This window comes from Antechinus flavipes, chromosome 1 (assembly GCF_016432865.1).
Source record: "Antechinus flavipes isolate AdamAnt ecotype Samford, QLD, Australia chromosome 1, AdamAnt_v2, whole genome shotgun sequence".
In the NCBI taxonomy this organism is placed as follows: domain Eukaryota; kingdom Metazoa; phylum Chordata; class Mammalia; order Dasyuromorphia; family Dasyuridae; genus Antechinus; species Antechinus flavipes.
In genome coordinates, this window is record NC_067398.1 from 60304007 (window position 1) to 60317299 (window position 13293).

Here is a 13293-nt window from a genome sequence, read left to right on the forward strand (position 1 = left end):
CCAGTTCAGCGCTTTGGGGCCAAACAGAACAAGTCTGATTCTTCTTCGATGTGACAGGCTTTCCAATAGCTTAGCAGAGCTCTCCTAATTCCTGTCCCCACCATCCTCCTCTGTTTTCTTCTCTTCAAGCTAAACATCTCTGGTTCTCTCCTACACCCTTATGATATAGCCTCAAGGCCCTTTACCATTTGTCCTCAGTTTCTCCTCAGTGGACCATTCCTTTCCTAAACCGTGGTGTACAGAACCAAACAAAGTATAGGAGGGATGGTCTGACTAAAGCAAAGGTCAGAAGGAGCATCACCCCTTTATTCTTCTTGGAAGGTGTGATCCTCCCAAATTCACAGGAGGGTTGTTGGTTTTTGGTTTAGCTCTTGCATCACCCTGTTGACTCACACTGAACTTACATACTTGGTTTTTGTGGGTATGTATACTCATTGCCAGTATGGCAATTGAATAACCCAAGACTCCTCTCATTCAGGGTGTGGCCGCTATATATGTTAAAGCTCCTTGAAGCCACAGGTGAGAATTGGATGCCAGGTAGACAGCAAAGGTGGATGAGCAACCTGGAAAAGGGCTCAACAAGCCTATACATCATAATCCTGCTGAACACTCTATATACCGACCGAATTAGGCTTTCCACCTAATTCCAGCTCATCACCTACCTTTTTTAGACTCTGGGTACCACTGAAAAAAATGAGTAACAATTAATCCAAGGCAAGAAGCTGAAACTGCCTGCAATACCTTCTTCTAGCCTTTGTGTGCACTAGGAATCTCTGGTTCCCCAGGCCTTTTCTTGGAGTATATCCAGGAACAGCAGAGGTCAAGGAGTTTAGTTATTTTGAAAAAATTCCCCTTAATTCCCCCAGTCAGGAAGCAGCTGGAACAACAAGGGGTTCTGTGTGTGTGTGTGTTTGTGTATGTGTGTTTATTTAAATGAAGCGGTCCTCTCATCCACTCTTCCCAAGAATCCCATCTGTAGCCACTGTCCTACTTTTCATTGCATTTAGAAATTTCTAAAAAGAGTGCTGTTTGCTTCACTCACAGGCTCCTATTTCCTATTTAGCATCAAAAACTCTGAGTAAAATTCTGGTAACCTTTTCTGAAAAATAAAAGACTGAACTAGATGACCTCCAAGATCCCAACCAGTTTCAGTTAGATCCATGATCCTATGATTCTCTAGGATTGCAAGGAGTCAGGATGCAGAGTATCAAAGTCACAGAACAACTATCAGCACAGTTTGGCTGGAGCCCAGAGTGCGAGAAGAAAAGAAAGCTAAAAATCAGAGCAATCTCAATAACATTCCTGAGGGTCTGACCCCTGTCATTCCCCTGCTCAAAAACCTCCTGGGGCTCTCTGTCACCTCTAGGGAAAAATGTTGGGCATTTAAATGACTTTAAAATTCTTCTTTTTAATAGAAAAAAAATATTTTTAAAAATAAAAGACTTCACAATTAATAAAAATTTACTAATCACCTACTATATTCAAGGCACTGTGTCTCCAGCATACCCTACCACACTTACAGTCTATTATTACTTCCTTTCACACTATTAGTGATAGAACAGTAGTACTTGAAGATTTTCACAAGGTCACACTGGAAGTGACATGAGAAGAGTCCTTCCTGTACCTTTTATACAAGGGTCCACCTCCCAGTTCCATATTTTTACACAGGCACTTTCCTGTGTCTGCAACATATTTTCCTGCTCACTTAAACTTCAGAATCACCAGCTTCCAATCCACTTCTGTTCAAGTACTTCCTGTATGAAACCTTTTCTGATACCCCCCAGTTGTTAGTGCCCCCTAAAATTACAATGCACTTACACTGTATACATGTACATCTATATGCATATGTACATATAAATAGATGCACATAGGAAAATACACAGATAATAATAGCAATCATTTATGGCTAGTAAAGCACTTTACAAATATCTCATTTGATCTTCATAACAATTTGGATAATTAGGTTCAATTATTATTGAAATCCCCATTTAATGATGAGAAAACTGAAAAAGGTTAAATAACTTGTCTAGGTTCCCCCAGTTAAGAAATATTTGAAGCTGAATTTGAACTTAAATCTTCCTGATTCTAGGCTCTGCATTAGACCTATCTGCTTCATTTTATTGTGTAACATCCTCTACTAAGGCTACTCCCTGACAGGTCAGATCCCTAGAGCAGCACTGATGCTTTCTCCATTCAGAATTCTAAAGGTGGGGCAGCTAGGTGGTGTAGTGGATAGAGCACCAGCCCTGCAGCCAGGAAGACCTGAGTTCAAATTTGGTTTCTGACTCATCCTAACTCTGTGATCCTGGGCAAGTCACTTAATCCAATTGCCTCAGGAAAAAAACAAACCAAAAAACCAAAACCAAAACCAAAACAAAACAAAACAAAAATCAAACCAAAAAACAAAAACAGAATTCTACAGGTAAATCTTTAAGGGCTAAGATTGTCTAGTAGCCTTACTCATAAACTCCCATTCAGTATGCTCTGTATTATCAATTGGACAGTTAGCTTTCAGAAAAAATTTTAACTCAGAAATACAGTAACAGTTGTTAAAAAACAAAACAAAACAATCCCCCAATCGCATGAGGTACAGTCTCACAATCATATATAGAGTCCATGGGGAATGTGAACTCAAGCTTAAAGGAACACATATGGCAAATAAGTAAATTTGTAGTCCCAATATTATTTGAAAATTAAGGACAAATAGCAATACCACAACTAGTCCTTTATAAAGAGATCAAAGGAAAAAGAAAAAAGCTCACATTTATAAAAATATCTATAGAAATTGTTTTTGTTGTTTTGTAGCAAAGAATCAATCTGAGATGAATTGAACAATTATGCCATATGAGTGCAATGGGATATCATTACACTGTAAGAAGTGATGAAAGGGACAGTTTCAGAGAAGCTGAGATTTATGTAATTCAGACTGAAATAAACAGAAGCAAGAGAATAGTTCATACAGTAACAGCATTTTACCTAAAAACCATTAACTATTCTACCTAAGAAACATGATTAATGCACTAACTTACTCACAATTGCAGAGGAATAAATGAAGCATGCAACCCAACATCTGACAGAGAGGGGATGAATCCAAAGTAAAGAGTGTGACATACATTTTTGGACACAGCCAATATATACATATATTGTTCCAATCACACATTTATATGTATCGAATAATACTGTCTCAGATCCTTTCCTACTCCAAAATTGTGTCCTTAAACCACCCTTATTAAACCTTCCCATCTAGCACATAACCATATTCTGTCTTTATTTTCTAATTGTCAGAAATTATTCCTTTTCCTTGAGAAAATTACTCATGTTCTATTCTTTTTCAATGCTCCCATAGTGTCCCACATAACATTGGAAATGTCACAGGTAATCAGTAAAATTGAATTTTTCAATTTGAATTGAAACATTAAGAAATTAAAAGTTAAGATCTCCATTTCAATGAAAATTTAAGCAAACAGTGGATAAGTACACTGAGATTCATCTATTAAATTTTCCCAAGTTAGTGCTTTCAATGTATTCTCAGGTTGTTTCTGGTCTAAATTTCTATGAACTTTTCAAAAACATAGTGGTTTGCTCTCTAGAGAATTAATTTCTTAAGGGATTTAAATATCACTTGCTCTCTTTAACAGAAGCATTCATTTCACACATCAAAATGAAGTTTGTGGAGCCTATATAGTGATGGCATTATTTATTCTCCAATTCTCAAGGCTAATTTATTTTTGTTTTCTTTTAAATGCTTTTTGATTGGCTAACAGTCCCTAAAGAGGGCAGTTTTGTGAACAGAAGTGGCCACATGGGTACTTATCTGCTAATTGTTCATTTGGGGATTTCAATTTTCACAAATCCACCTTTACAAAGTTTATACAAGTAGTTCTGATCTACCTGAAGGCTTGCAGTTCTGTAGTTTGGAAGTAGAAACACTGTCTTGGTTTTACTGTGGATCCCTATGGCAATCAAGTAGCCTCAAACTACATTACACTACAATTATTACAGCAACTGGGGAGGGGGAATAGGAGGGAAGCTTTTTTAAGCCCTTAGCTTCCGTTGTAGGGGTGGAGCAGGGATTAGGTCAAAAGCTATAGGAAAAGAAAGGAGAAGTGAGAATTACACATGAAGTGTGTGTGTGTGTGTGTGTTGGGAGGGTGATGAATAAAAGTTAAGTTCAGTTGGGAGTAGCAACGTGTTACAGGTCTCCTACTCATAAATTATCAGAACTGCAGGGAACATTAGGGTCAGCCAGGGCAAACAGCTCATTTTTTATTGGAGGAGGAAGGATTGATATGATACAGCAGAAATAGTTTTGAACCAATAAACTGAAGACTTAGATGGGTAGTCCAAATTCTGGGCATGTATGAGTTGTGTGTAAATCTAATTTAATACATCTGAACTAGAATGTCCTTAGCTCTAAAATGTGGATAATAATGCTGGACCTGCCACGTTGACAGAGTTATTATATATTTTGAGGACCACTGAGATGATGAAATGATGTGTAATCATAAAATGCTCCATGAATGTGAACACAATTCTGCTCTTCCTTTAAAATGCAACTGAAGCACCACATTCAATACAAAATCTTTTCTGGTCTCCCCAATTGCTGGTGCCTTCCTTCTCTAACTTCCTCATATTTACACTACTATTTATGTTCTATTTATTCAATATAATCTTACTGCTGCACATGCCATCTTCCTCAACAGAATTTAAACGTCTTGATATATTGTTTTCTGTTGTTTGTTATTGTTATTTTGGTTTTTGTATACTGAGAGTCTAGCACACAGTAGTTACATACACATGACTGTTAATTGACTGGTTGAGATTACCATCTCCTGCTAGGCAGGAGATGGAATCTTTCTCCAGAGGTCATCAGTTTATCCTCTGAAACTCTGAAGAGGAAAGCAGAGGATTTCAAATATATAAGAGAGACTTATCTTGAAGAGCCTGAATGAAAAATCATGGTAGAGCCTGCTTAAATGAAGCCAAAAAAAATAAAGTCAGGAAAAACAAAGATGGGGGACAAGGTGGTTCGGGACAAATTGAAAGTACAAGGAAATCATCCTGTCTCACCCCACCATCAGCCTTCCCCTGACCACATCTATAAAACAATCTGTTCCACCTATATCCTGCACTAGGCCTCTTGCAAAGCATATAGACAAAGGAGGGCACACTCTAGTTTCATGCTACACACCCAAAAGCTGTACCTGTTACTGTAGTTAATGTGACCGAGTTACTGGGGTTGAAATTTGTACCACACGCACATACACACAAACATATATACACAGTTAACCCTTAGAAGCCTCAAAAGCATAGAGTATTAGACCTGAAAGAGATCTTGGTGGTCATTTAATCTGATCTCTTCATCTCATAAATGAAGAAACTTTATACCGAGGGAAGTGACTGAGTGGCAGAACTAGAATCATATATATACACATTAATACACACACACACATATAAACAAGCACACATGGTATATACATGTCTGTATACATGTTACACACACACACTTCCTCCTCCCTCTCCTCCTTTCTTTCTCCCTGTCTCTGTTTCTTTATCTCTGTCTTTGTCTATTCATTCCTCCCCTTTCCCCCAGAATGCTGTGGGCCATTGGGGATGTTAGAGAGAAGTAATAGCTATAGCCAAGGCAGTGACAGCTGTCTTATCTTCCTTATATAAGGAGATAACTTCTTATCTCATGGCTGCCATCTCTCTGATGTTTGTGCTCTCCCTCCCCCTCGCTTTCTTTTTCTCTCTCTCTCCCCCTCCTCCCCTCCTTTTTCTCTAATCTCTTTGTGTTGATTCTTTCCTGATTTTAGGAGAATGAGTATTAGAGATGGAATAGAACCAGTTACAACCTTGGGAGCTTTGACAGAGCTGAAGAACAATCCCATCAGCAAGCTGAGTCAGCTGCAGCATTAGCCTAGACTAGTGAGGGGCCAGCCCTGAGAGGTGAACTGCTTGATATAATCCAGAAGTCAAGATACCATTGAGCAAGAAAAGGAGCAATTTTTACAATGATTATGCCATATCCAAAAGTAGATTTGGTAGAAACTCCTCAAAAAGAGGAAAGGACGCCTAAGGTGAGGAAATATTCTTGAGGGGTGGGGAGAAAGAGTTTTTTTATTGCAATCACTTTAGATTTTAGCCCACTCCAATTGGGTCCTGAGAAAAGATACTTGGTTGGGGGAAGGGAAGTCCTTGGGCCTTCAATTCTTGTTCTCTCTTCTTAGTAAAGGCTACTCTGTGTTAATTAGTCAGTCGATTGTGGGGAGGACACACTGGATGAGGGTTTAAAAACAAAAGTACCAAATTCCAGCTCCCCAAACTTCTCAGGATTAACTCTAGAACCTTGAGAGAAGAGATAGCTAACTACACTCCAAGGGTTCAACCTGCCAGTATAAATGAGGTTGGGAGAATCAGTTCCAGAAGCTATGCTATTTGTATCCCCAAAACTTAGCACAATGCCTATGAGCAAATTTTTCATAGGGAAGTACTTACTAAATATTTTTGACTGATTTTTAAAAAAGAAGACAGATCTAATGACACTAAAGAGCTGGGTTATAGTCTTGGCTCTGAACGCAACTTTCTTTGTGGTCTTGAACAACTTATGTTCCCTCACAGGGTCTAGCATCCTTGTGTGTAAAATGAGGGTTATTAGACTAGATGATCTTTAAGGTTTCTCTTAAGACTATGAATTACAACTAGGGAACAACAACAACAACAAAAATAATGATAGCTCATGGTTTATAAATACATTAAGGACTTTCCCTATAACAAGTTGTGAGGGAGAGAATATAAATACTCATCCCCATTTTGTAGATGAAGCACTGGGACTTAGAGATTAGATAACTGGTTCATAATTATAAACAGCAGAGATGTCACTTTGAGTCCAGGACTTCTAACTCTAAGTCATTCATGTCATCCTAATAATTATAAACTAACTAATTACATGTTTAGCATAATTACTGACACACAGGAGGTGCTTACTAAATGCTTATTCTTCTACCATCATCATATGCCAATTCTTACTTCCATGTATTTGCATTAGTTGTTCCTTAGAGCTAAAATGAATCCCCTCCTCATAGCAGTAGTTCAGAATCCTCCTCCCTCAAAACTAAATTCAGAACCCTTTCCTCATTCCAAATGATACTGTTTTCTCCCTCTTTAGATTATTCCAAAGGTTTCAGTGTTTTCTGCCTCCTCAGATGATCATGCATTTACTTATGTTTCCTCTGGGTATCTGCCCAGTATATTATTGTTCCTTCCTTGAGGGCAGGGGCTATTTCCTTTAGAGTATTTGGTCTTTGTTTGTTTTTATTTTTTGCTTTTCTTCCCCACTGCATGGTGCTATGCACAAAGTAGGTATGAAATAAATGTTTACTGATTCTATATGTGTATGTTTGCTGTATGTTACACACACAAGCATATATCAAAATATGATTTAATTCAGAGATTTCTACCAACTCTTAAGGTGGAAAGGAATCTCCTCCAGGCTTCAATAACTGAAAATAAATAGCTTCATGCTGTGTTGCTCAAAAATCTCAAGAGAAGCAATTTTACAAAACTAAAGCGATAAATAACTATGCTAAGAACAGTATCACTAAAATTAAAGAAAACATTTGAATGCATGACTAATAATGTCTCTCTGCAAAGTCAAATTGGGGAAATCACAATCACCAAACTCCTCTCAGAATACACTTAGAACAGGCAGTCACACATTAACTATAAGATTCTTTTATCATATCAGGCAAAAGCTCATTTCAGATACATCACAAGGGAGGGTTCCCTCTTCCCCAGTCCATTTACTTTTCAACAAATTTAAGTAAAAATGAATTTTCCAGATTTCATCTACTTTTGGAAAAGAGAATGTGGTAAGAAAATGTGGATGTTATCATTTTAGAAAAAGTGTGGATAAATAACTTCAGAGAAAACAGCATTCTAATGCATCACAGGGCATTTATCTAGAGCCAGATGTTTCTAATAACTGTTTCCTTTTTCTGTTCAACAAAAATACCGACAACTTAGACATAAAAGGACGTGAATGCATAAATTTAAAATACTGCAAATAATGAATGGCTGTTCATCACACATAATCATATCCACCAGTAGCCCCCCAAATAGTAACCCACGGGCACTAATCATGAAAACCCAATTGCTGCTACTAGGTCTTGAATTAAGTCATTTCCTCTCACTTAGCCTAAGTATTTCATCTGACCAAACTGACCCTTCCAACTCTCAGTTTGGGATTTCAAGTCATTCAAGTGAATGGAAACACTAATAATTCTATTTGCTAACACAATGTAGTAATGGTTCAGAATAGGCAAGTCCTTTTGATGGAGAAATTTGCTACAAAGACCCTAAGCAAATAAAAAGATAAAATAGCTAGAAACTAAAATTTGAGTCATAAATTTTTAGAGCTAAAAAGGTTTTTAACCTCTAATACAAGCCCATCATCCTAGAAATGAAAAAAAAAAACCCTGAGATTCAGAGAAGTGACTTGCCCAAAGTCACACATACAACTAAGAAACAGAACTAAGATTTGAAAGGAGGTTCTCAGATACCAAAGCTGCCATTCTTCCAAGGGACCTGAATTCAAGACCATCCATCATCTTAACTGTGAGTCAAGAAATAAGAACTTGTGTCAAATCAAGTTCTCATTTCTTTTCTTAAAACACCGGTGATGAAAGCTAACACAAACTCTGGCAAAGTGGAATATTGAACAACGATCCAAAATAGAAGGAATAAACCAAGATGGAATAGCCTATTCTCACCTCCTTTTAAATTTGAAATTGAACAGAATTTGAAAATTATTTAGCCTTAATCATACATATAACCACTTCTACAGTTTTGTTATCAGAGAGAACATCTGGAAAGAGTACTAGATTTGGAAGTCAGAAAATACAGGTTAAAAATAAAGCTCTCCCATTAACTGTACATCCTTGAACAAATCATGAAACCTCTCAGTTTCTTCTTTTGTAAAGTAAGAGATTAGTCTGAATGATATTTGAAGTCTTTTCCAGTTCTGACCTTCTATAATCCTGACGGCTGAGCCAGTTTTTCTTTTTAATATTTCTACCACATTGTAATCACTGCTGGCTAAAAGTAAGTTTTCAAACTTCCCTGGAAGCTGGGAACATAGTGACTAGGACTATTTGTCAAAACAAAATAGTAGTTTAATGGCAAAGTCTCTGGGATCTGAGTAATGGTGGCCAATAAGAAGGATTTGTACAGAAAGCATTCTGGCTTGGGGGGACGAAAGAGAAGAGAAAAGAAGAGAAAAGAGAAGAGAGGGGAAGTGATGATAGAGGAGGAGAGAGAAGAGAAAAGAAAAGATCTCTCAAGAGTGTTTTCTTGAGAATCAGGTCTGGATTTTTCTAGCTCTATTACTAATTTGACAAGAGAATACCCGTCCAGGATGAATACATTTCCTAAGTTGTAAAGTGGGATTTCTTTCAAAAAAGTATTTGTAAAGTGCTTAGCACAGTATCATGAACATGGTAGGTGCTTAATAAATGTTTTTTCTTTACCAAGGTATTAGTATGTTGCCTCAAGACACTTTAAGAGAAAAAAGGTCAAGTAGCTGACCTTTTAGTGTTTGACCCTTTCAGGTCACAGGTTAGATTCACCTCAGTGGTCAGTGACTAAGTGTACGGTCCCTAGGAGAAGAAATATTGTCTCCACGCAGGCCCAAGTCACAAGGCCAGATCCTTGCCCTCGACTTGATTCCAGGGCACCCTCAGTACCAAAACTTGCCAGGTCTCACTGACCGGGACCAAGATCTGGCCTCTAAACCAGCTAGGTGGACCAACAGAGAACTGCGTAGCCCACGCCTCCTTCCCACAGCCATTTCGAGGTGAAAGGCTCTGGCGCATGGCTGCTAAGAAGCCCCACGAGGAGGCCAGATCACCTACGCAGCCGCCGTGCAAGGCGAGCAAGATCGGGCTGCTTCTCTGCCCCTTCTCTCTCCCGCGCCAGTAGTCACCAGCAGCCGCCGCCGCAGCCAGGAGTCCAGACACAGCGCCAGGCCCCCTCCACTCCCGTATAGGGAGGGGGGGACTGGAGGGAGAGGGAGCATCCCAGTGGGCGGGGCCCACCAGGACCTAGGCAGAGTCTGGCAGCCGCTCTCAGGTCCTCGCGGCGCCATGTGCAGCCGGCTTGGTAGTGCCGGTCCCTAGAGGGTTCACCTCCCTCCCCCTCCGGCCTGGTCTTCCCTTCCTGACCCCGAGGAAACCCGGGCTGTAGTGCAGGCCGGCGGAAACGCACCTGCCCGGAGTTGCAGCGGATAGCACGCGCCGGCCTTTGCTACGGTCCGGCCTGGGCTGACCCTGATCCGACCGGGCTCAGTGGCCTCGCGCAAGCCCTTGGCCCCTCCCGGCTGCAGGTCTAGCTGCTGCCCCCGCCCACGGCCCCGGTCTCCGGCTTCAGCCCGCGCTCTCGCTCTTGCTCCCTCCTCCCTCCTCCGCCTGGGCCCCAAGGGAGGGTAGAAGGTGGCTGCGGGGAGAGGACGGCTTTTACTGGCTCACTCACCAGCGGTAGCAGCCTTCCGAGGCCTCCAGTGTGAAGTTGATGCGGGTGCCCCGGGTGAAGGGTAGCAGCACTTTGGGTATGTTGAGCTTGGAGGCGGTCGCGCCGTCCCCGGCCAGCGCCGCTAGCAGCAGCAGCAGTAGCAACAGCAGCGGCGGCGATAGCTGCCAGTCTTTCAGCGGCCCCTGGGCCCGAGTTGCCATCCTCCCTCCTCCTTTGCTCCCCAGCCGGTGCGGGGCTTGCTCCCTCGCTAGCTCGCTCTCGGACTCTAGCGGGCTGGCTGGCTCCCTCCTACCCCGCCCCAAAGCACCCGACAGTCTAGCTAGCAGGAGGACCGCGCTGTCCCTGCCCCGGCAGCAGGTGATAAGGCGTGGAGGGGGAGGGGCGTGGGACATCCCTCCAGATCTGAATGCAACTTCCTGGGCCGTTGGCGAGGCTGGGGTGGGGTGGGATGGGCGGGGAGGGGGACCCGGGCGCGGGTTTTTCCCCGAGTAGGCGGGCGGAGCAGGGTCCTGGCTGGCCGACCCCGGCGAAGCAACCGAGACTGCGCGGGCGGCCCACCGCAAGTCGCAGGCCCGGCCGGCCTTGTTTGTGCAAACTGGAAATCGCGGGAAACGGGGAGGAAGTCCCAAGCGATACAAAGTTGCAGGAGGAGGGGGAGTTGTTGGCTACAATATCCAGAGCCACAATCTGTTCGCCCCCCTTCCTCCGCCTCCCGGGCTCAGGCGCCACCTGCGGACGCAAAGGCTAGAGCAGCCTAATGGTGCGCTGAGCCATGCGCTTGAGCAGCTATCTCGGAGGGTGCTCAGGGACTAAGTGGGGGAGGGAGGGAGCCGAAGGTAGCGTGGGTTTCGGCTGTACCTCTGGGACTCTCGGGGACCCCCCTGGGAGCTGACGTCGAAGCCGCTGCAGTCCCACCTCGCCTCGAGCATTCGCCCTGGGGAGCTCTGAAAAAATTTAAAATCTGTGGTTGGGTGGGAAAGGGGGAGGAGACTGGGACTAGGCACAGACAAGCCGGGAGATAATAGACAGGTAGGAACTGGAACCCTGGCTGTGTTGCCCCCATAAGGAAAAATAATAGGTGCCCCCTTCTTTTTGGGGTTAGGAGTGGGAGGAGGATAGAGAAATAGGTGGTTTGTTAAGTTGTGTCCGATAAGGAAAGGTTTCGTTCCAATTGCCAAGTTTTAGGAAAAGCAGCTCTCTGAACCTAGCACCTTTCTGAGAAGCAGAATTCCAGCTGCCCTTGGGCCATGGGGACCATAAACCTATTGGTGACCCATTCTGCCCTTCCATTGCTTTTCGATGTCAAATGTGGCCCAGCCAGTTCAGGCTAAAATAAGAAAACGATTTGCTTTACCTAACCGCTGTCTTCGTGGTATGGGGAACTAAGGAAGAGAGATTCCAAGGCACTTGAGGGAATTGGGTGAGCTCTGTGAATATGATGGTGGACTGATGTACTCTTACAATTCCATGGGCTCTAACATTCATGAAGGAGAAAACTGAGTCGACTCACTAAGGATGGCTCCGTGGTTCTAGCTGGCACTTTCTCACACCTTTTGATCAGAGTAGCACCCAGCCCTGGCTTGGACAATACACACGTTCTGGGATCCTGAATATGAATTTTGGAAAGTGAAAAAGAGCAGAATTCTTTCCTGAGGTACTTGAGTGTTTTCAAGTACATTAATAGAGTGCCTCTTGTGGTGTGGGTAGAATGGAAACAGAAAGTATTGCTTTAATGCTGTTAGACAGTCTCCTCATAAAATTGACTCTCCCACTAGAAACCCCAGTACAAACTATTCTCCAAATCCTAGTCATGATTAATGACCCAGTTCAATCAAAGCAATCAAGTTTTTTTTATCAAAGTTGAGACATGCAACTTTGCACATCGAATTTACCCTCTGTACCTTTTCTTAGTATTATATTATTCCATATATTGAGAGCATTTGTCCTCCAAATCTCAGAGATAGGTGCTACTAGATTCATCAACCAATTAGCCTGGCTGTTAGGAGCTATTTAATACCTTTTAATCCCCATATATAACTCACTTTTTTTCCTTGTAAGTATTTTATCAGGGTCAATTCTGTGGAATCCTACAAAAGCAGTACAACAGTTTCAGCACTTACTACTGACTCCCACTTCAAACAAATCTTTCCAGTTCTTCAGAAGTAGAGCCAACCAGCCACATCCCTACTCAGGATAGAAGGGGAAGAACTAATGCACAAAATACAGTTCAACAGCCCTCAATCAGTTGGAGAGATTGCAACTATTGATATTTGAGGAAAAAACCCCACAATTCCTACCAAAATTCTATTTTTTGGCACAAAAATTTTCCAACCTTTCCCTCCAAAGCCTGATTGCAGACTTCACCTTATCATATGTCAAAGTGTTATTCTGTTATGTAATCAACCATTTACAAGGCGGACCAGGCTATGCCATAGAATAATTTACCCAGTAATGGATGAAGGGCTTTGTATATGAAACATCTTCCCTATTGTCTGTTGCCATTGATTTGAGGATTCATCAATTCATTGATTTGGGTCTCTAAGACTTTATAATCTTCCTAATCCCCCAATTAAAATATAAATACTCCTAGTCTTAGAGGACATAGTAATAGCTTAGTGAACATTAAATAGGACATAGACTCCTAGATTTAGAGGTTAGGATTATGAATGATCAAAAAGGGTTTGTAGAGGATATTAGAATGGTAAAAGAATAATCAACCCCTAGTCAAGAAATAAGAGGAACAGCTTTAAAGCCAAAATAACCTGG

General features: G+C 41.8%; 1 protein-coding gene across 1 annotated transcript in view; it reads right to left on the minus strand.

The window, feature by feature from the left end:
- Nucleotides 1–11221, minus strand: part of NUP210 (nucleoporin 210) — a 150157-nt gene extending 138936 nt beyond the window's left edge. The window contains 1 exon segment of the mRNA XM_051983765.1: nucleotides 10528–11221. Coding sequence (XP_051839725.1) covers nucleotides 10528–10919 — 392 coding nt within the window. The 5' untranslated portion in view covers nucleotides 10920–11221.
- Nucleotides 11222–13293: the final 2072 nt, after the last annotated feature.